The following is a 22,715-nucleotide window of genomic DNA, read 5'->3' as shown; positions in this document are numbered from 1 at the left end:
TACTCGGACATATTATGTGTAATATATTTCTACATCTGCAGCCAAGTGTAACATTGACCCCTTGTTAGGTCCACGGACATGTTTCCACTCCCGCACGGAATTAAAGCCAACGTCTTCCATGATCTGTAGCGCAGGCCTTTTTAATGGTGCCAGGACTAGTGTTCATTCAATAATATACTAAGTGGACAATGCTGTGAACCAGTGTCATTTTTGAACCTTTATTAGTGTTACAACCACACAGAGGAACATTTACAATGCAATTTTCCTACCTGAGTTTCTCATCTTTGAATCACATGGAAAGATTTGGCTTCTCTAACACATACGGTGAAATGAGTTCTCTCTACTCTGCAGCGATGGAAGAAAAAAGCAGAACAAAAAGCAAATAAACCCCCCAGAAAACAACTCCACCAATTTAGCGTTCAAGGTGCTCGGAACTTACTTATAACCTGAGTCAAAAGTGTATTTTGTCCATAGCAAAATAATTAAGACCTGTTTTCTCAAATAGTACCAAAAACACAAAGCATTAAAAAGCAACTGGCATTTGACAAAAAATCTCACATTTATTTTATTTGTTAAACAAGTGTTGAACTTTACATCAGTCTTAAGTGATGAGCCCCTTGGTAACATGTTTACATAGAAAACATGAGCTACAGTACAGCATGTATACCAGTGCTGGAAAATATTCACACATTTCCCATTTATTTTTCAATAAATAAAATGTCCAAACCCAGGCGGAAGAACTACATTTATGATAAACTTTATTGTCAAAAGTCGGTCATTTGCGCGTGCCCATTACTCTGCCATGACTGTTAAAAAGATCTATTTCATTCAGAATTACACAAAAAAACTGTGCAATGCATAAATCACTTTAACTGGGTTTTTGCATTCCCATTCTACTAAAGTAATGATACTTTGGCAAAATCAAAGAGACATATTTCAATGGGCGATATCAATGAACTCAATAAGCAAAAAAACACTGTTCACAAGTGACAATGCATCTTTGTAATTTGTTGAATCCTCCGTTCTTTTCACAAGCCTTTACGTTCAAACATACTACCATGAATGAAGTGTTGGAACCATAAACACACCGTATAACATATGTGCAACTTCTACACAATAGTCTCTCAAACGTTAAATTTTGCAATTAAAAGGTTTCTTCATATTTACGGTTTCCCATGATTTTTTATTTTACACTAGCAATACAACAAAATATATATTTTAGCCATTTTCCTTGACAACAGTTCAATGTACAGTTGAGAAAATATAAGGCCAGGGGCTTGATTGCTAGTGGTTATACAATCCAAACTTCATGGTGATGGAGACTCTGGGCAGCCAGGACCTTATATTCCTTTTCTAACAGTCTGATCAGGAACATTTTACAAACAGAGTCCATGTCCTGGTCCAGGCGTGTTGTTTTGTTTACAATAAAAAAACAGGCTTCAACGAGGATGTTGGGGAGTGTATGTACAACCTTTTAACCAGGAAATTTCTGATCTGATGTAGCCAGTAATGTTTCTTTTCTTTTTTTTTTTTTTTGTCTTTTTTTTAATTTTCGTACCTTAAATTTTTCTCAATTATTCAACAGCAGCAGCACATTTAAATACATAGTTGGCTTGTCTCTTGAAATTGAAATTCGACTCTGCATTTTATGTACAGTCTCACTGAAACTTTGCACTGCCATCGCTGTGCACCAAGTCTGTTGGTCTGCAGGGAGGGTAATAGAGTGGCATGTTTGGGGAAGAGGAAGATGGCGATGCAGCTGGAGGAGGAGGGTTTGTAAATGGCGAATGTGTATGACGGGGCTTCTAGGCTCTCTTAAAAAATAAATCAAACACTTCCTTCCCTTCACGAGTGTGTCCTCCGAGAGGTCAGGGCTACACAAGGGCAGGAAGAGGTTTGGGGATGATTTAAATACATTTAAAGGCTTGTCACTAACTGCATCTGTCCTTCCCGTACATCGCCTTCAGGGATGCAGCCCTCTGTAGTGATAGGAATAATGTAACCGTCGCTGGTCCCTCGGCCTATCTGGTAATAGGCTTGGAGCTGGTGGCCGGACCCTAAGTTAGGCATGCTCTTGTAGTAAACGTCCTCATTCTCACTCCTCTTGGAGGGGGACAGGTCCTCCACCACTTCGGGGCTGCTCTCGGGGTATGGAGAGTCCCTCAGATTAGGCATACTAGTGTACAAGGAGTCTCTGTTTGGGGACTGCAGATTATCGTCGGGGTTGGTGGGTGTCAGCTGGCTGACAAAGGTTTCAACTCCCCCATCGGTCCTCACCTTCTTCTGGGGTGCGTACAGAAGCGAGTGAGTCCGCTGTGGGATGAGCGGTGCCTCCAGCTCCTGCTGATGGTGCAGCTCGAGGCCCACCGTGTCATCCACATGCACCAAAGACGAAGCGTCAGCGACGATAGCGTCGTCTTCGCTGCTGCTGCCGCCTACCACCGTCACCTTGGGCGGAGCCCGCTCCGCGTGGTGGTGGTGGTGGTACTGCGGGGGCTGCTGGTGGTGGGGCGGATGATGTAAACTGGGGTGCTGCTGCTGTTGCTGTTGGTGGCTTTTGTTACAGGCACGCAGGTTATTGTGTACTAGCTCGGAGATGATCATTTTCTCGAAGGCAGCATCGTCCAGACTGAGGCCGCAGTCTACTACCTGCACACTGTCGCCAAAGTCCCCATTGCGGAGTGAGTAGCTATTGTTAAAGTTACCATTTAGCGGTAGAGTATCCATTGCACTCGTATCCCTCACCGCATTGTTCAGTGAGTGCCCTGGAAAGAGAGGAACACGTGAGGGGATTTTACATTAGTCAACACCAGCAACCGTAAAATAAAGAAAGTTTAATGCTGTTTAGGATGCAGTTTCACATAGAGGACTCAAGTCAAATTAAAGCCATGCCGTAAATCCGTTAGTTAGGCACAACCCTTAACATACAGTACATAAGCATGCATTATTTGCAATGAGAAATCATTTTACTTTCTCACATATACATTTTGACTTTCCCTTTTGAAAGTTGCTTCATAATAAGCAGAGCATTGTGCATTTTAGTCTGCCACAAAAGTGACAAAGCAATGAAAAAGATCCCAAACAACATTAAAAAAAACAAACTGAAACAGTAATCACCATCACAACACACCGGGCAAAAGTAGATGTCCACAAGTATGAAGCCACAAACGGGCAAGCTACAACACTTACAGGTTTTCTAGCAACTAATAGGTTGGTTGTGCCAAGGGAAAGAAAAGGACAGAGATGGGAAAAGATGACACAGACAGAAAGGGAAAGTAGTCATGTATCAACATGGGACAGCCATCTTTGTTCTCACTACAAGGGGAGCCCACAAGCAGCACTCCACCATCACCACACACAGCAGGTGAAAAGACTCACTTTAGACAACTCACATCATGTCTGTCTGCTCAGGCTATCTGGTCTAAGAGCAGCTGATGTACAAAAGAAAGTAAAATGATTTATTGTAACATGGAGAAGAATCACTCAAAAGAACAACAAAACGTAAAGTAAAAGTCTTAACTGCAACTTAGCAAGAGCAAGGGTTCAGCAAATGAAATAAACAAGCATTAAATAGCTTTTACGTTTAGGAATTAAATGCCAACGGCTATTTTTGCAGCTATTTTTACTTTTTTTTTCTCTTTTTTTTTTTTTTTTTGCGTTGGTACACTTTCTGTCCATTAGTGGGCAGCTTGTGCACCCAAAGCTGGCAAAGGTCAGAGCTTGCCCGCAGCCCAGCACTTGGCATCCGTCACAGTGACAGTTCCCAGTGAGACCCCGGTCACTAGCAGAACAGCTCAAGAATAACACAGCCGCTGCAGAGGTCAGACGCAGTCATGTTAGGAATTTCTCAAAGCATGGAGGTCATGGAAAACAGCAGCCAAAAGGATAAATATTAGTTATGGCATGATTGAGAGACGAGATAAAGGAAAAATGTGCTCTGCTGTGGCTGACGTGCCTCCCTGCAGAACAACAGATGTAACAAATTAAGATGAAGACTAATGGGATATATTTGTCTTTGTCAAGAAATAAAAATGGGAGTCATTGTGATTGTTGGAGGCATGTTGAAAGTGCAGTTTCTATTCAAAATGAGGGGGAACGATGAGGAAGTTATGGAAAAAAAAAAGGGAGCATGGGAAAATGAAACAGCTGCTGCCATGACATCCATGTGTTTATGCCTGCTAGGAGGCAATTTGGTGTCCAGACAGGTGTGGTCTGGAAAGGTGTGTGAGGGGAATACTACTGGACACTGAGACTGTCGAATGCCACAAGAGGAGAGACATTTGGGAGAAAAGAAAAGAAAAGAAAAGAAAAAAGAAAAGGAAAGAAAGAAAAAAAAAGAAACCTCTCTGATAAATGCTCCTTTCTGCCAGAGAAAAGCAACACATCTTTGGTTGGTTAAAATCACAAATTAAGCAGAAGAGAGAGAAGCAGAGTAATGGGCATTTGCGATAAAGCTGTCAGATTCTGAAGATTACTTGAAATAGCTAAAGAAATCCTTTATTTCTTTTCAGATTAGAGTGGAATTTGGGTGGATAATTTTGTGAACCACTTGCTCACTGAGTGTGTGTTAATGGCCTAAAGTAAAACCAGTGATTGTGCCAGGGTTTTGGTTGTTTTTAATAAGCATGCTGAAAAAAATTTACATTTGATAGGCAAAGTTAAGTTTTACTCCCATACTTGTCTCTCTGTAGGTCACTAGAGGGAAGCACAGGGGAAAAGCACAAAACATGACAAAAGATGCCATTTCAGTTTCAAAATAGAAGAGCACACATAATCACAGCACAGTCTTAACAGTGTGATATATGCTTAAATGCCATGTGCAATTGAGATATAGTGATTTTTTAAAGGTTTTTATGCGTATCAGCTATTACCAAATATATCTATACATAGACAACTTAATGCAAATGTTGCATTAAGCAGATCTGTGTGAAGTAGCACAGATTTTGCTTGCAGTTTAACACGTTTTAAGGGGAAAGCTCCCTCTAAAATACACCAAAAAAAACAAAAAAACAAACCTCCTGATAAACTCAGGAGCATCAGTCTTAACAATCATGCAGTTTAAACTACGGCTTCAGGTCTACACCACTGTTTACATTATCGCAAGGCAGAACATGCAGTATCACTTTCCCATCTTAATCATTACGTCCCGCTCAGAGCTCGGATAAGAGAAATAAGAGAGCACACGGTCGGTGGGTCGAGACGAACCACAAACATCTCTGCGCTGCATGAGGACGTGCACGGGTTCACGCACAGACACACAGGTATGTATGAAGTCCATGTGCGACACACCCACACGTGCTGTATCAAGTAATTTGGGAGACAATGATTCAGAAGGAAAGGCGATACTGCAGAACATCCTGCTTTTCATTTGGCCTGTTGTATACTCAACTGGAGAGACAAAGAGAAAGAAGAAAGAGCAGAAAAACCTGAATGCAGGTGAAAGTATTAAGCAAGCACACCTGGCGAGTTAAACACTGGAGCCGTGGGGGTGTTACATACGACTGTCTCAGCCAGTAAGGTGTTATAAGGGTTGTTAGTGCCTTGTGGTCGAAGAAGAGGATTTGTTAGTAGATAATTCCCGCTCATTCCTGGAGTGGTAAGACAGAAGAGGAGCAGATAAGTTTGGCGCAGTCAGCCGACAGTGATTGAAAGTTTCATGAAGAAGAGAAACAGTTTCAGCAAGTGTGTCTTTTGAGGCATGTGGTTGAGAGTGAAGTCTGAGAGGTGGCGTCCGGACGCGGCTTCTGCAGGCCGTCCTCGCTTTTTACAGCTTTAGCGAGCGGGTTTCTTCACCTTTCAAGCTAATGCTAATGCTGTGTCGAAGATCATTCATAACCCGTTATTTTATAAACTGATTTTAGACGCACTAAGCTCATTATTGCACCCTGTCATCAGTGCTTTTCACAAGTCATTACTTATTTTGAACAAATACCATTTTTCAAAAAAAAAAAGCACCCGGCATCTCTGTGATTGGGATGTTTTACTGTTTGAAGCGCGTCCAAATACAAAATCTCCCCTAACACAAAGAGCAGAATCCTTTCAAGTTTGGATATCAAAATCATTACTTAAGACTCAAATTTCCATCCAAACCTCATCTTCCTTTGAGTTTTTTTTTTTTCCCACAGCTTGCAGTGTGTTTTAAGGATCTGAGGTATTTCCACTGCCATTTATCACCTGTGTTAAATGCCATCTGTCATGTTGGGAGGTCTCCAGGGATGTTTTTAATGACAGGGAAGTGCTTCCGGGAGATAGAGCCCTCCTTTAGTGCACTGACTCTACAAGGTAACTAGGCTACTACACCCCGGAGTGATCAATATCTGACCTTTACATTAACATCTCCGGTACGGTAGTCTAAAAAAAAAAAGTCCCAATCTGTGTTATTACCGATTTATCAGCAAGTCAGAATGTGCTTCATAGCCCTGCGTATAATGCTTCACCTTGTGGGAATTGACAGCGAAAGAGAAAGAGGAGGCAAAGAGCGGCAGCGACGGAGGAGGGCAGAGGAGGGAGCGAAGTTAAACTACATCAGTGTAAACCCTCTTTTCCCTCGCATGCTTGGAAAGCCATTTCAGAGGCAGCAGAAAGCCTAACAACACACTAAGCACTCCGGGTCAGCCAGAGTTGAACATCATCTTCTCATCATCATATTTGTGCTCAAGCTAAATAATAAATGACAGTTTTTCGCCCTCCCTCCCTCATAAATCCCCCTGTAAAGTAACAGAGGTCACCTTATATGCCAGGCAACAAATGGCCTCTCTGCGTGTCGTTGTATGACTCAGTTTTTAGTTTTGTCTGTGTTTCCCCAGAGTCTGGGTATGAACTTTGGACAGCCCGCTCTTAAATAAATAAAAAAACGTTCTTCTAGCCTTGCCCTAATTCGACAGTGACGTTGCCGGCCAGAATGATAGCGCACAGTGTTTGAGGACGGATTTTTGTAATCCTTCGCTGGCAGAACAGAGAGACTAGACTAAAGGCCTGGGTCTTCTTCCCCTCCTTCCTTTTTTTTTTTTTTTTACTGTACTGCTGTGTCTTTTCGAGCTGAAGGCATTCATTACGATTAGCAGAGTAGGATCCTCTTTGGCGGTGTGGGATCATTGGAACTCGAAGGAGGTATTTTTAGCTGGATGATGAAATGTGTGCATAGGTGTGCATGTGGAGAGAAATGAGGTGTGAACTGACCTTGGTTAAGGGTGGAGGTGCTGTTGATGTCACCTGAGATAAAGGAGGACTCAGATTGCTTTCTTACGGTGTCATTCCACATTCTCCTGATACGACTCTGTCAGGTCAACAAGGGACAGTCATTAGGACTTTAAACAAGCCCGCTCACCTTTCAGATCAACTTTCATTTATTTTCTCTGTACATACGACTGACTATCGCTCCTCACATGCCTGCCAGTATTGCAGTGATGGTAAGGCGGCAATAGTGCGAATTTTACATAAGTCAGCGTTTGAACGGCTTCAGCTCCAGTCATGAGCACCTCGAATTAGGCTGGAGGTTTAAGTATGATAGGGGTGTTTCTCTATAAGAGTACATCTGGAGCTATTGTCTAATAAGGCCTATTAGCCTTTAATAAGAAAGGAATAAAGCAAATGTGTTTTGTTTTTTTTTTTGTTTGCAATTTTGGCTTTCCCCATAGTAAAATGTGCTTGCAATGCTCTTTAAACAGCGCAGTACTATTTCCCATGCACATGACGTTAGTGAGAAAAAAGATAAAAGCAAGTGCTAAAGGGGGCAGAACAGAAGAAAGGTACTCATGCAGTACAGCAGATGCTGCTTGTAAAATGTGGCATAATGTTGGTGTCTCTTGATCGGCCTCTGAAACTAAAATGCATGATGTGCATTTTTTTTTGGAGCCGTACCTACATGCTCGCGATGAAAGTAGACTCTCATGAGCAATTGTTTAAACTTCGGGGTTGTTAACAATGCAAATGAGCTGCACGATTTTGTGTGTGAGCACGCAAGAGGCGCTGTGTTCCTCTCTGTTTTGACACTCGGGGAGTGTTTGACTGTATGAAGCGGCTGGTCTACCTGTGTACCAGAGGAGTAGCGAGCGCTGGTCCGTGTGGTGGAAGTCTTTGCAGAACCGTGTGAGCTCTCGGTTGGCAGCCCTCCGCAGCAGTACGTGTGGCGGAAGCACTTGCTGTACTCTTTGCGGACCTGCGTGAGCAAACAGCCTCGTATTTACGTACATTGTGGACTTTATGATTTAGCCAAGATCTTGAGGCAAGCGGTGTTTGTTCTTTATATCAGTGTGTGAATTCTTCATGCTGGTGCAAAGGCCCATTGAAATTCAGGAGTGTTTCACCTTGAAGGAAAGATGGCCGTCTTTGAGCACTGTGGATGACAAGAAACTTACTTTTTTCTGGAGGAGGCAGTGGAAGATGAAGATAAACATTCCCTGGAAGGTGTTGAATATGGTGAAGAGGTATGCCATGACAATCGAGGCCTCATTGATGAAGAACAGACCGAAGGACCACGTGAGACCCAGCAGACACAGCAAGGCGAAGGCACCCATGACCCAGGATCTGAAGGACAGCATAAAAAAACAAAACAAAACAAAAACAAACAGAGGACAAATCGGACGTTAGAGGCATTCAGTGACCTGAGAGGGTGATGAGTGGGATTTGCAATCACCATAACTATGAAAAACTAGGAAAAAGGCTGTAGACCAGGTGAGAGGGAAACAATAAAATGACAAACAACACCTATGACGCTCTCACAACCCCTTTGCCCGCTGTCCCCACCCCTCCATCCACACACACTCTCAGCCCAAACTGCAGGTCCTGCCGTCAAATAGGCAAGAAGGAAGCAAAACCTTAATCTGGTCTTGTGTAAATAACTTTTAATGTGTTGGGACATACAGAACAGCACGATCAGAAAGCACAGCATGTTTAAAAATAAGCTCAAAAAAGCGATCATGTACTAAATGTGTAATTTGTGAGTGTGTTATCAGAACTGGAGAACTACAACCCCGATTTTAAAAGAAGTTGGGAGGCTGTGTAAAGCGTAAATGAAAACAGAACGCAATCAATCAAACAAACCGTGTTTACTGACAACAGTTTTACAAAGTGTTCCTGAGCTCATGTAGAAACATCCTTTGTACAATCATGTGTTCACAAAGTGGTGAACCTCGCTCCATCCTCGCTTGTGAATGACTGAGCCTTTCCAGGATGCCTCTTTCATACCCAATCATGATACTATCACCTGTTACCAATGAACCTGTTTACCTGTGGAATGTTCCAAACAGGTGTTTTTGGAACATTCCACATCTTTCTCAGTCTTTAGTTGCTTCTGTCCAACTTGTTTGAAACATGTTGCTGCATCAAATTCAGAATAAGCAGATATTTACAATAAATGAATGAAGTTGATGAGGTAAAACATTAAATATGTTGTCTTTGCACTGTTTTCAATTGAGTATATATCAGAAAGGATTAGCAAATGATCACATCCAGTATAATTTATGTTTCACACAGCGTCCTTACTTTTTTGGAAACAACTTTTGGGGTTGTAGGCAGATGTGGAAAGAGTTCAAGGGGAAAAAGTAGATTCCCCCGCTTCATGTGTGAAGGTCCTGTGGAGCCTTCAGACACCAGCAGCGGTCACAGTTCAGCGCTCAAACACACAACAACAACAACACTGGATTTCAAGATGATGGACATGAAGTGGAAGTGAACAGTCACAAGGACAGTGGATGAGTAGCTTTGAAGCTGCAGTTTGGGAGAGGATGGGCCGGTGAAAGAAAAGAAAGAAAGAATAAACGAGGAGAGAATAAACTACAAGCTGAGGAGGAGACTACTGGGCAACATGTTCTTACTTGATAAACCGTTTATTATCTTCATAGCTAGAGAGCATGATAAGCAGGAAGAGAGAAACACAATTAGATCAGAGCGCATAACAGCGTGGGTTAGTCGGCATTTGAGCAAGATATCTTCAACTTTGATCCAGGGGAAATCACGAGAGGCAATGAAATTAAGTGTCTCACAAGAACTGAGAGTTTTATGTTTTGCTGTTGATGATTCAATTACAAAATTCTGTGTAAAGCATTTGGTCAGAGCACATTGTCTGTGGTTGAATTTTTATGCCACTGCAATGCGTGGGTGGTGTTGTGCGGGCAGAAATTGTCGGAGGTGTACAGTAAAATCTTACCCAGGCAAATCTGTATTATAGTAGCCGTCACAAACGCGATAATTACTGGTGCGGATCGCAGAACAGAGAGAGGAAGAGAATGACAGCAGAAGAGAAAGGAGAGGGTGTGCGTTAACTTTGCCTTCACATGCAACATGCAATGACACTGGTGCCAAGCTGACTTTCAGACTAAACTTTGGCACAAAAAAAAACACACACACAGAGAAAGACCACAAGGAAACAGCTACTAATACACAGTGTATTTCTGCAGTATAAACAAGCTCAAGAGAAATCATTACATCCACATACAAGCGAACACCAATCTCACCATGTGCCCCCATGTTCGGTAAATGTGTTCTGTTGTGGTTTCCTTGATAAGGTAGTAGTCTATCTCAAATAAACCGAGAAGTCTAAATAAGCCCTTTTCTGACTGTTCTTCCTGATTGCGGTGCTGTAGTGTTGCACACATTCATTAAGGAAAAAATGAAAAATAACAAACACAGGATGAAAATAGCAATGCAGCTCCTCCGCAGAGCAGAAGCTGAGATACGTAAAAAAAAAAAAAAAAAAGGGTGCAAACTGACATGGGGCGACAAAACCAGACAACCCCAAATGGAAGAGGCCCTGAAATCCAGCCTGCAGCAAACAGCAATAAATTTTTTTTGCATAAGTGCAAAAAAAATAAATAATAAACTCCCAAAACAATTAGTGCTTCAGAAAACACTGCTTTCCTTCCCAAAGCACAACACGTCATAAATGTTGAGGCGACTCTGACAGCCTGAACTAGAAGGGGGTGGTGGTGGTGGTCGGGGTGGTGGCGGTTGTGTAGAGAAGGAATTTTTTTTTTTCCTTTTCTGGGATCTATAAAAAAAAAAGGTTTGACATGTTCCAGTAACAAACACACATGGTAACTGTTACTCTGTACCCCACCCTAGCAGAGCTAACAGTGCACAGTTAAGTCGCAGCCTTGGAGTGATGTGTGTCATGCCAGTGCAATTCTGCGGCCGGTGGCTCCGAGCAAAACAACAAAGGACAAAAAAGACGACTCATGAAGTCTGCATAATCATCATGACGGCTAAGTCGTGCCAAAAGTCTCACTGAGAAACTGGGTAACCAAGTCAGAAACAATGAAGATGTTCCATCTGATCTGGATCGTTTCAAAAAAAAAAAATAAAAAAGCTAAGAAACATGGTAGCCAAGTACTGAAATCAGGCTCGGGGGTGAGGGTGTAATGCTTTCCCAGGAAACATTATCAAATAAAAATGAAAAAATGATTACCTCAAGAGTAAAAGAGCCTTATTTTTCCTGGGAGTAATGGTAGAATAGCACCAGCGTTATATTGCTGATAAGCAGCAGAATGCAGGAGTTCAGCATGTGACCCTTTACTTACTTTATATTCTCCAGTCGGCTCGAGTCTGGTTTCAGGGTGGTGGAGTGCTTCACCATTTTGTACATTGTGATGACCAGGAAGATGAGATTGAGCTGTCAAAACAGAGTAATGGCAGTGTTAATACATGAAGATGTATGACTCAAGATACAGCAGACAGAGAGAAAAAAAACTGTTAATTTGTCTATAAGTATTAAAAGAGGAGAGCCTTCAGTTCTCTGCATGTCCACAGACTAATCCAATAAACATCTATCGTTCCAGCCGGGCTCAGACGGGCCGACTGGCGCCAAATTTAGTGTCATTCTATATCAATAAGAGCATGGAAATGCATTAAAATCCATCACAGTGAAGGAAAAAAAAAAAGAAAAGGAAGAAGCAGCCACACAGCAGCAGACTGGCAAAGTCAGAAGGGAATGAAAAGTAGCAGGAGAAATAAGAGACCCCCTTGTTGTACAAAACAACTGCATATCATTTTATGCACATAGTGAAATATTATAAGGTATGATCAGCTCCAAAAGGCTTGAGGGAACATGGTATATTTTGTTCGATTTTTGTGTGTGGACACGTGAAAAGAAGGAGAGAGCAAGAGAAAGGGAGGGAGAGGGAGGGGGGCGGCGTTTGCTCGCTTGTTTTAATGTATTAAATCTTAAGGGAGCCAGTGGCACATATCAGGTTGAGACAAGAATACTATGTGCGCATTTATTCGGTACCTTAAAAATCAATACTGTGATTTAGAGACACAAAGGCTGGATGGGCCAGCGAGGAGCCGCTCCAAATAATTTACTTCAAAAACATTTATTCTGGGGCAAACTAGTCCCTGACACAGCATGTACATGCACTCACACAGCAGAGGAACCAGACTGTGTTTGTACTGCAAGCCGGGCATGTATAAATAATGTCAAGGAATATCGAAGAAAGAAAAATTGAAACGTGTGCCTCCGATAGTGCATATCAGAGCAGGAGAGAAATGCAAAAATACAGCAGACAAATACAGTATAATAAGCTACTGTGCCATTGGCATGTGTGGAAAAGGAAAACAAGACCATACATTTGCAATAACAAAAGGCTTTTTTTTTTTTTTTTCCAAGGTGAGCCTTATAAACAGAACATTTCGGTGTAAGCGTGTTACCTTTACAATGCCAAAACATATACAAGACACAAAGGGGGACGCTTTGGCAGTATGAGGGCATGAAATGAATGAATGACCTTTGTGAGCTGGACTCAGACCACAGCCATCCACCCTTGAACAGGAATTCTCCGTGTTCTGGTGCGCAGTGCTATCAAAAGACTGCCTGTGATCAATACATCACTCCTCCACATGCAATCAACTCATGGAGCCACTCACAATAACCCAGGCAGTAAAAGAGAGGGACGACTGGGGGGGGGGGGGAAAAACCCTGAATCGCAAACCTTCTTTTATATCAGAGACGGCGCTGAAGCTGTGTTTTGTTTCGAAGCTATCAGCTATTATATCTATCAACTGCCTGCATGAGTCAGACGGTGGGGTGGGGTGGGGTGGGGGGATGGGGGGGGGGCGGGGATGGGGAGGGCGCGGACTTTTTTCTAGCGGTGACATGGATCCAATGAGACACAGGAGAGGGACACAGTACTTTAAAGTAACCTAGCAGCACGGCACATGTTCCCACCCCCACCGACATGCTTTCGCAGCCCTTCCTGGGGGGATCCCCCCTTTTCTAGAGCCGTGCTGTCTTGCCTCCATCCTTCATTCTGTCTCTGAATCATCACTGCAAGCCATGCAGAAGCACCTCGCCACACTGGGACTGAGGAGAAAGCTTTTTTCTGAAGTGGACTGTGTGTGTACACACTGAACTCCAAATGAACTGCTGGGGATAAAATATTAAAGGTGCAGATGGAGCTGTCCAGATGATAAGAACTGCTTGCGACGTGTCATGATCCAAGAGGCCTCGTGTTGAAGCTATCTCAAGCATACTAATGGCTCCCCCCCACCACTCATTACTTCCATGTTCCCCTTTCATGGAGCTAATACCCCCTGTGCCCAGAGACAGGGCAACCTCTGCCTAAGAACAGGGATCTAAATGCCTTCCACTAGCTTTTGTTTTCAGTCAGTATTAAGGGCCCGTTTCAGCCAGCAGCAAAAAAAAAACAGGAAAAGCAAGAAAAAGGGGGAGAGGAAACAAAAGGATGAGAAAAAAGCATGACCACCCTCGGTTAAAACCAATGTTAGTTGGCACAAACATGGCTTGGGTGGTGGGGGGGATCCAGACCTGAGCCAAAGCAGCACTGCTTTCTCTCCTTTTTCTCTTGCTTATGTGCCTTTTCTCCTCCTTTCTCTCTCCCTCATTGACAAGGACAAAGCCAATTTGTAGAGAAACCAAGGGTCACGGATGGTGTAGACAAACCTTGCTCCTGCACGCTCCCCTGAGATGCCCCTTTCCACAGTACTTTGTCTTTTTGAGTCAATTGTTGCACAGAACCAGAGGAGCAGTGCGCGATGCCTGAGAGCAGCGCTGTGAAACCTCATTCCTGTCACACATTAGCTCTGCTACAATACATTAGCTCCTCACAGGGTCATGATTCTATCTCCTCGGTCATCACCGCCGGGATCCTGATCATCATTTCCACTGCAGAACGCATTTTTCATGCAAATCATAATAGAAGCAACACACGATCAGAAAACAATGAGGGTCCAATTTAGGGAAAGGAAACATATTCCTGTGTGGCTGACAGAGCATTTGCTGAGACAGGGAGAAATATATGTTTGTTTTAACACCGTGTTAGCTTTTCCTCAATTATAAGCTCACACATTCAAAGCGGCTGCCGAGCCGAAAAAAAAAAAAAAAAGAGGGAAAAAAAAAGAAAATCAATGAAAACAAAAAAGAAACATTTCACAATTTACTGAAGACATTTCAATCCGACACAGACCATTGCCAGGTCCTCTGCACACTTCCTCCTCCATTTTTAAATGCTACATCGAGTGGCAATGTCTCTCTTTGAGAAAACTGTGAAATGCAGTCCAGTGAGCACATTCGTCTTTTATTTATTCTGTTACCACACAGACAAAGAGATGTACTATATCTTTACTCTGAAAGCTCCTAGCAGTCTGCCAATGGTGCACAGAGCCTCGCTGGAATTTGACACGGGTGCCCCCTCTCTACAGTATATTTTCAGTGTCAGTTTGATGTTCAACAGAGGTCACTGCATCTGTAGATACAGTACCGACCATTATGCTGGATAATGAACACAGCACTGAACAAATACCAGCCATCCTCCCTGCACAGCAGCAAGACAAGTTTGCAGCGCTTCCTCATCCCTTGGTGTGCATGAGGGCAAAGCAATACATGGTGTGGTGGGCTGAGAGGAAATATCTGAGGAATACCACCTGCTATTTCCTCCTTTCCTTTTTTTTTTTTTTTTTTTTTTTTGCACAGGGAGGCAAGACTCCCTAAGGTCTCATTCTTCTGAGCCTCTCTGATGGAGCGGGAGATAATAATGTCATGACCAGTAAATAATTGCATGCTTCAGTGGGACATATGTCACTATGATATGCTATATGTCCTTCACCCTGACGGTCCTTGACCAAACAGAGAGGTGCCTTTGCTTTTCTTCTTCTCTCCAACACTGTCAGCTGCTATTTACTAAAGGAAGGCACACACACACACACACACACACACACACACACACACACACACACAGGGAGGCTGATGCAGAGGAGGGGAAAAAAGAAGCTCAAAAATCTTACAGTACGTGCTGCAAAATGCACACCTCCAGGCCATTTTTTAATCTGTTTTTGTTCCTTTATCATAGGGAGTGGAACTCGAAGGCCCATTAGGCAACATCCGTCACGTGAGGCTTCATGGGAGTTGTGTAAATGTGAGGTTAAAGTACACTATCAAATCCTGATCCTTGTCAGGTGGTGAGAGGCAGGGAGAATCGTCAGATGCCTCGAAATCTGTCCGTGGCGCAAAATTAACCTGTCATCACCGGGGAGACTGCGGAGCAAAAATCCGGCTGACTTTCCCTTCAGTTCAACCATCGCACTTCCTTTATCTCCCTCCTTCATCTCAGCCTCTCAGTTCCTTCCTCACTCTGACAGTCTCAGTATTCAAAGAAAAATAAAACAGCTTACCATGATGATAAAGGTGACAGGTCCTATAAAACTCCATATGAAATGATTGTCCACACTTAGCCAGCACCTGTGACAAGAAACACACTCTTCAGCAAAAACATATCAGTCTTCATATTCCTGCGGCCAAATATTAATGGAAAGACATCAATTTTTGGTTACTTGGGCTGGTGACTTTGCGTAATTTCCAGTCAATATTTAACTTGGAGTGCGATCAAACGCTCCTTTCACAGGCTGAACATTAATACTCATGCACAGAACAGAGAGAAGACCCCTCGTAGCCCCTCTTGATAGCTGGGTCTTAGCTGTGATATAGCCATTAATCTATGTAAAAGGCTTTTTCTTCACAGTGCTCTTCTCTTTAAGAGAGCATTTACAAACAAGAGGTCACAGGAGGGTCTTTAAGCAGAAAGGCTTTAATGTAGCAGCGCACCCCCCCCCAGCCCCCCACCCCCCGAAACCACAGTGTTGAGCCTGTCAGCCACTTTCAAATGACATGAAAAATTGAACAGCTCCTTTCGCCATCCCTGGCAAAAGGAGCTCAAATGTTTTTGCCGTAGTCTCCAGAGAGGCACATAAGGCGCTGGCAGAAATGATGAGTAGATTTCTTTTCAAAAGCTGCCACATACAGACACAGCAGGTAAGCCCACACAGTAGTAGCATCCAGCGTGTCTGCTCTGCATTTCCAAGGGCTTGTTCAGAAAGCTGCACTTACGCTTTGTCGGTCCCATAGCTGCTGTAGTCGATAGCTGCGGAGACACCGACCACGATGGCGGGGAAGAGGTAACCAGACACGTAGTAGTACTTTTTCCTTGAGTATTCGCTCTCAAAGACTTCCACGAGCATGAGGTACAGCTGGACCCCCTCAAGACACATCCAGGAGAAGGAGGCCAAGAAGAAGAAGTGGAGGATCCCGGCGATGATGGCACATCCGATCTGAGATTCACACAAGCGCAGAACATTCAAGGAGAGGCAAGAATAAACAATATGATCACAGTGCTAATAAAATGAGAGCTTTTTAGATTAACCTGAGGTACAAAAATGATTTAAGCATGACAAGAGGTATCTCCATAGCACTTTCTTTATTGAAAATTGTATATCATACAGCCCATCTTTTATTAAAATCCACTGAAAAGACGACATTCACCACTGCTGCCCCACCCATTCAGTGGAACACATATCAGTGAAACTGCTGGAAAGGGGTAATGAATATTCATTCACCACATGGGCTCTGACTACGCACAGGTTTAACTTTCCATCAGCACGATAGAAATTTAAATGGCATTCCGATTGTAAGGTTAGAGTCAGTAGATTTAATCATCTCGCTCAGCATTTGAGCCTTTGATTCCCAGCTGTATGTGGAAAAAAACGTTTTTGTGCTTCTAGAGATTGGAGGGAAAATGTAGGTGAAAGAACGTTAAAAAAAAAAACAAATAAAAAAACCCAGTATGGATGCTGGCTGTGCCATGGCAACTGTGGCTGTGAGTGAAAGAGGAAAAAAGACCCGTCAAGAGGAAGACATGGCTCCTTAGTAATCTATATTAATGGTGCTGTCCCGCTCATGTCATGTCAGGGACAAGCAGAGGAGGTTAGAAACAAACAATGCTTTAAGTCTCATCCATTTCACTCTGAAAGGGTCTTTTGTTTTGTTTTGGGGGTGAGAGGAGATAAAGTGAGCAGGAATGAATCAAAACCAAATCAATGGGGTGCAATCGTTCCGGCTTACCCTGGGTTCCGTCATATCGATACCAATTAGGAATATTAACTCCGCGATGAAGAGATTGATGCACAAGTTTTTGTGGATGGTGTTGCGATCGCTCTGCAGGCCCCGGAAGAAGCAGAAGGTGAAGATGCTGATGCTGAGGCAGACGAGGGACACCACGATCCCGACCCGAGTGATGACGGTCAGGAGCAGGTCGTGCACTATGCCTTTATCCTGGAAGGAGCAGAAGACGGACGGCGAATTACAAAATGCTTTAAGGCTGGCGTGCTTTTCTTTCAGCTCTGTGAGGGAATGTCTGTATTCAATGTTTCAGATCATGCGACCTAATTAAAATCACTAAACTTCCTTTCTATTTTTATACTGTACAGTGAATGAGTGACTATGGCATATGCATAAAAGATATACATCTGTGAGGGCCACAAAATGATTAAATGGACAAAAAAAAACATCTTTCTCTTAAACAGAATTATGTTTTTATTTTCAATTTAGTCTGACTTTTTCTCTCATCTATGTTCTTGTGAAGTACTGGATACTTTCACTTTCTCTTAATTAATTAATTCATTAATTAATTTCAAACACGCTGAGCCACAGAACATTAATTAAAGTCTTTACATTTTTGTCATTTTTAGGAAATGGCTCTAGTTTGCTCAGGTGCAGAACTGAAGTGTGTCAAACAGAAGAGTTTTACAGGATTAAACAGTTGATGGAGAAACGTCTCTCTTTCACTGCGATGACTATAATCATCATTTAAACCTAGAAACAGGAATGTTTGGGGTTTTGTGTTTGCTTATGACGTGGAAAAGAAGTCCTAAACGCTACAGGCCAGTTTGAAAGAGATAAAAAAAAAAATGGAGGAGACATACTATTTCACGATGCGCCATGAGGATGGCAAAGTTGGTGAGATGGTTGCAGGAGCAGGTGGTGTGTGTTTTATTGGAGTCCAGGAGTTTGCAGCCTTGGGTGGACCAGTAGCCCATCATACTCCTCTCAGAGTAATTCCAGAAGGAGCAATTGGAGTTGAAGTAGCGCTCCATCTGCAGATAACAAGAGATATGGTTAAGTGTCCAAATAATTGACTGCCTGAAATTGAAGTACATGTAGAACAGAGGCCATTTACCCCCTACTCATACAAAGCATTTTTCTGCACTGATATGGATGAGGATTTTTCACTTCACAGCTCTTATGAAGCAATTCATATGTTGCATCTCATTTGGAACATGCTTGCCAAATCAACCGAAGCATAGTTGGGTATATGAGGCCTTAATAACAGAGAGGCATAATTGTTTGACAGCATGTCTTTGGAATTGCACAATTTCTCTGATAAAGAATGGAGGCACGCACAGCCCTCTGGGAACTCTAGTGACAACTTTAAAAGACGAAAGATAATTGGTGCTCCAGTAATTTCATCCTAGATTGTACGGCTAATCTAGGAGTTAATTTCCCCCACTATAAAAGAAAATGGGTATCATTTATATCCCAATGTTGATTAAAGAATTAGTTTTCATTAAGAATTCACTTAGGTTCTAAAGACTCCTTTAATTTGATGTTCAATGACTTAAATAAACTGGCGAGTGACCTAGCCAGACATTTACAATTCAAATAGCAGATCTCTGTCTACTCTGAATGTTCCCTCCTGGTGTTTTTAATATGACCTCTCCATTCACTCCAGCAGGGAGACTCACATCAGTGTGCTTCAGGGTAAAAATCACCGGGTCATTAATGAATACACGGCTGGACTCTTTGTTGATTGAGGCAGCGATGATGTCAGAGTTGACGGCCACCGACACGTTGCGGCCGTAAGCCTCGTTGGCCATCTTGATGGTGGCGTTTTCTGCGCTGAGGAACTGGCTCAGGTTTTTGTAGAGGACAAAAACCAGCTTGGCAACTCCTGGAGAGAGAAAGATGGAGACAGACGGTCGGAAGATGGGGGAAAAAAATTGAAAAAAATCAAGCTTTCAGAAGAATTCAGAAAACATTCGGAGAAAAAAAAAGCTGTGGTGACAAAATATGCACAGAAAGAGGACTAAAAACATTTAAAGACTCCAGTTTATTTCAGTGTAGTTCAATTTAAAATATTCAACAAAGGAACTGCAAGAATGAGAGAAAGAAGTGGCCTCTCGTTTTTCAGCCAAAATCACAGAGCTTGAGGTTTTGGAGATAAACTCCTTTGTTGGGCTCCGACACTAATACAGACAGAGCCTTTGTTTTTTGACTGGGAGCAAAAGTCAAACACGCACGCACTTACATTTCCCAGTTCCTCGCACGCTGAACAAGCACTCCATCGCTCTCAGAGTTTACAGACCTATCTTGAGCACGTTTCTCGTAGCTTACCGTTCCGACTGTTGAGCTTGACGGTGTTGGCCGACAGCTGGATCGAGATGCCGTCCTTGCTGGATTGTGGAAATTTAAAATCCTGGACCTGGCCGTCCGTGCTCAGCACATACACATCCAGGACTGCCATGTGCAGAGAAGGCAGAAGGATGGGTTAGAGAGGAAAGATGAAAAGGCAAGAGAACGAGATGCTGGTCATTTCAGACTGTTTGACTTGGACGTCAGGGCATTAAAAGGAAGCAGAGGAGCAGACTGACTCCACAGCTTTGTTCCTGACATTTCGACACAAACTGAAATGTTGGCACAGACCAAAGGACGCATCAACGACTCAACCACTAAATCTTTGTGGCAGGGAGCTGCACAATAAAACCGTCAATCACAAAGTGATCATTTCAGCCCAGTGAGACTCTTACTAATATGAATAAAACAACAGAGCAGACGAAGGAGAGGCCTTCCTTATACGGTCTAACAGCAGAAGAAAATGAGAGGAGGAGGCTGAGGATAAACAATGCACTTTTTCTGACTCCACAGCAGGCTAATGTTCACATTAATGTATAGAGTTACAAGGTCTAGACGCACACATTTATAAACTAAGCGTGCGCAATCAGAGAATCCAGTCTATTTAATTGTTCGATATTCATCACTTTGTCAGTAAGCGACTCGTTAAACCTAATATGCGTCGTTTTTTCTGTTCCCCCGAGGTTTAAACGCTTATTATGAAAACAAAGTCCTTTTTTATGTGGCGGCCTTGTTTTCCTATCACAAGAGTTACTCTCCCAATGAATTGAAAGTAATCAAATTAACTGAGCTCGCATCAATCCACAACGCTTGTCATTTGCTTACCACAAACTCTTGTTTTACTTACTTATGTTGTCTGCAGGAACTTTGACAATGGCGGGCTCCATGAGGTTGTCAGCAAGGACAAAGGCCCCTTCCTCCAGGGTATCTAGTAACATGGTGGCTGCGTGCGTCTGCTCCGTGCTGTTCATGTCCTGCCAGGACTTCAAGGCCTCCGGTCGGAGAAGGTTATCTACTGTGTCCACGATGGCCTGCGTCGAACCAGACAAACAGACAAAAAATGAACACACGACACAAAAACGTGCACACTTGAGCAACTCGAGTTTGTTTTCAGGCGTAAAACGGTGACATGCAGACACTGAAATGAAATGGATGAAATGCTGTGCTGAAGCATCACATCTGTGAGGATTACAATGAGCGCGGTGAGGAAAAAAAAGGGGGGGCTAAAAGGAAATTCATCTTTGATGGTATATATGACAAGATCAATTCAACACAGGCATTTAGTGAATAAGAAAGACATCATTTTTGCAATCGTATTGATCATGAAGGAGGAACTACAGAGGAAGGGAAGAACAGGAGCGTTATTGAGGATGGTGCAGATTCAGTTTCTCTTTCAAGGACGTTGCATCAGGGCAGACACTGAGGGTCACAGTGTATTGAGCCTATCAGGTCTGTCCAATAGCAGGATATTAAGAGATGGCCTGATCAAAGTACCAAAAGCTGTCCTCAATTAAAATTCTCTAATTGCAAAGATCAGCGTGTGTCCGGCTCATAGAAACTTTCTTTTTCTTCAACTTTTGACCTGCAGTCAACTTGAAATCAAGTGCAAATACTTAACTGTGCAATAAGCCATTAAATCACGCTGCAAAAAGCACTAAAAAAAAGGGGCAAACCAAATGTGTGCAAAAAAAAAAAAAAACGTTAAGTTGTTTAAATGAACTGTTTCCTTCAGAAAAACATTTTTCCATCCGCACACTTTCTGCCACCTGAACAGCTCAGGGCAGACGGCGGATAAATTGGGCGTAGGAGCCAGACGACTCTGGGTTTTCTTCAGGAAATAATCAAATCAATGTGTCTAATCAGGTAATCAATGCCGGTGACGGCTGGTGGAAAGGGTGGGGGGCTGCTGTAGTGATGTTGCATGAACTATGGCAGATGTCAGATACTGCTGACTCAAAGCTCCAGATCCTCTCCTGCTGTCATTAGTCAAATGAATGCTGTCATTTAAGTTGATGCAACTTCTATAACTCTGTCGCTACCTTTGGCTTCAAATCTCAATGTTGTGACATTAAAAAAAAGAAAGTGATGATGTCACATTTTTGGGGAGTTATGTGACTACATACATGTATTTTTTTTCCCTTTCCTTCCTTTCTTTTTACGAGCTCACGGCCGTTGACTGGCTAATTAGCTCGATCCATTTTAATACCCTCCCGGAGGAGAGATCTGGATTGAGGGAGGGGTGACTTTGGTGGCAAGTGGAGGACACTGATCTCCCTAATGGTTGAGGGATATATATGGCCAAAATACTTTGAGGTATGAACCCAACCGGATAGCATTCGAGGAAAAAGAGGGGAAAAAATGGTTTGACCTGGCTAACCCTATTAACCAGATAGAGCTGAATATTCGCACCGTTAATTTATGAACTAAATGACTTCTATGACCTAAAACCTATGTCTTTGTGAAACAAGAGGCACAATTTTTATTTAACATGCGGTGAAAGGTCAAGTGAGGGTCTGCAGAAAAATAAAAGGTTTGATAAATCGCAAGTGAACTGTGTTTGATGCCATGTTCAGGAGCATTTTACATCAAAGGGATCTCTCACATAAAGGCAAAAATTGCAACAAAGCGCTAAATCCTTCAGCAAATGAATAATGAGGAGTGTAAGAACAGGATGTTTGTTTGAGTCGTGGTGTTACGCATCCAGACGTGCAATCTTGAGTAAACGCTTAGAAAACACACAATAGGGAAAAACAGAATGAAAAACAAAATCGCTGCCAAAGCATAGAGGGGTAGAAAAAAAAAAAAAAAAACACACACAGAGACACATCCACGTAAAGACGCCACCTCGGTAATTGAAGATGACTTCTCTTTGAGTTAGAAAAAGCACTTTGGGTGCAATTGTGTCTGTGTGTAAGGCAATTACTCAAAAAAAGCAGGAAGCACAGGGAGGAGGGAGTACACGACAGTGCAGAGGGTACATGCTGTTGAACGTGGCCGGGGCGTATACAGTGGCACAGGGGAAGAG

General features: G+C 42.8%; 1 protein-coding gene across 29 annotated transcripts in view; it reads right to left on the bottom strand.

Annotated features, from left to right (window-relative positions):
- Positions 1-204: 204 nt before the first annotated feature.
- The window catches only part of adgrl2a (adhesion G protein-coupled receptor L2a), a 97,015-nt gene continuing 74,504 nt past the window's right edge, over positions 205-22,715 (bottom strand). For 5 of the 29 annotated variants that reach the window (XM_076725837.1, XM_076725836.1, XM_076725839.1 and 2 more), the window contains 16 exons: positions 20,538-20,721; positions 19,673-19,795; positions 19,024-19,229; positions 18,205-18,375; positions 17,345-17,554; positions 16,334-16,554; positions 15,622-15,688; positions 11,517-11,608; positions 10,148-10,192; positions 9,816-9,842; positions 8,358-8,526; positions 8,030-8,158; positions 7,180-7,276; positions 5,460-5,588; positions 4,678-4,695; positions 205-2,765 (listed from right to left, as the gene is read on the bottom strand). In XM_076725837.1, the coding sequence (XP_076581952.1) occupies positions 1,918-2,765; positions 4,678-4,695; positions 5,460-5,588; positions 7,180-7,276; positions 8,030-8,158; positions 8,358-8,526; positions 9,816-9,842; positions 10,148-10,192; positions 11,517-11,608; positions 15,622-15,688; positions 16,334-16,554; positions 17,345-17,554; positions 18,205-18,375; positions 19,024-19,229; positions 19,673-19,795; positions 20,538-20,721 (2,736 nt within the window). In that variant the 3' untranslated portion in view covers positions 205-1,917. Of the gene's footprint in view, positions 2,766-3,378; positions 3,432-3,655; positions 4,696-5,459; positions 5,589-7,179; positions 7,277-8,029; positions 8,159-8,357; positions 8,527-9,815; positions 9,843-10,147; positions 10,193-11,516; positions 11,609-15,621; positions 15,689-16,333; positions 16,555-17,344; positions 17,555-18,204; positions 18,376-19,023; positions 19,230-19,672; positions 19,796-20,537; positions 20,722-22,715 lie in introns of those variants that run through there. The other 24 variants (XM_076725844.1, XM_076725842.1, XM_076725863.1 and 21 more) reach the window with 18 other exon arrangements.

The sequence above is a fragment of the Chaetodon auriga genome, chromosome 3 (genome assembly GCF_051107435.1).
Source record: "Chaetodon auriga isolate fChaAug3 chromosome 3, fChaAug3.hap1, whole genome shotgun sequence".
Taxonomy (NCBI): domain Eukaryota; kingdom Metazoa; phylum Chordata; class Actinopteri; order Chaetodontiformes; family Chaetodontidae; genus Chaetodon; species Chaetodon auriga.
This window is presented reverse-complemented; position numbering and strand designations above follow the sequence as displayed.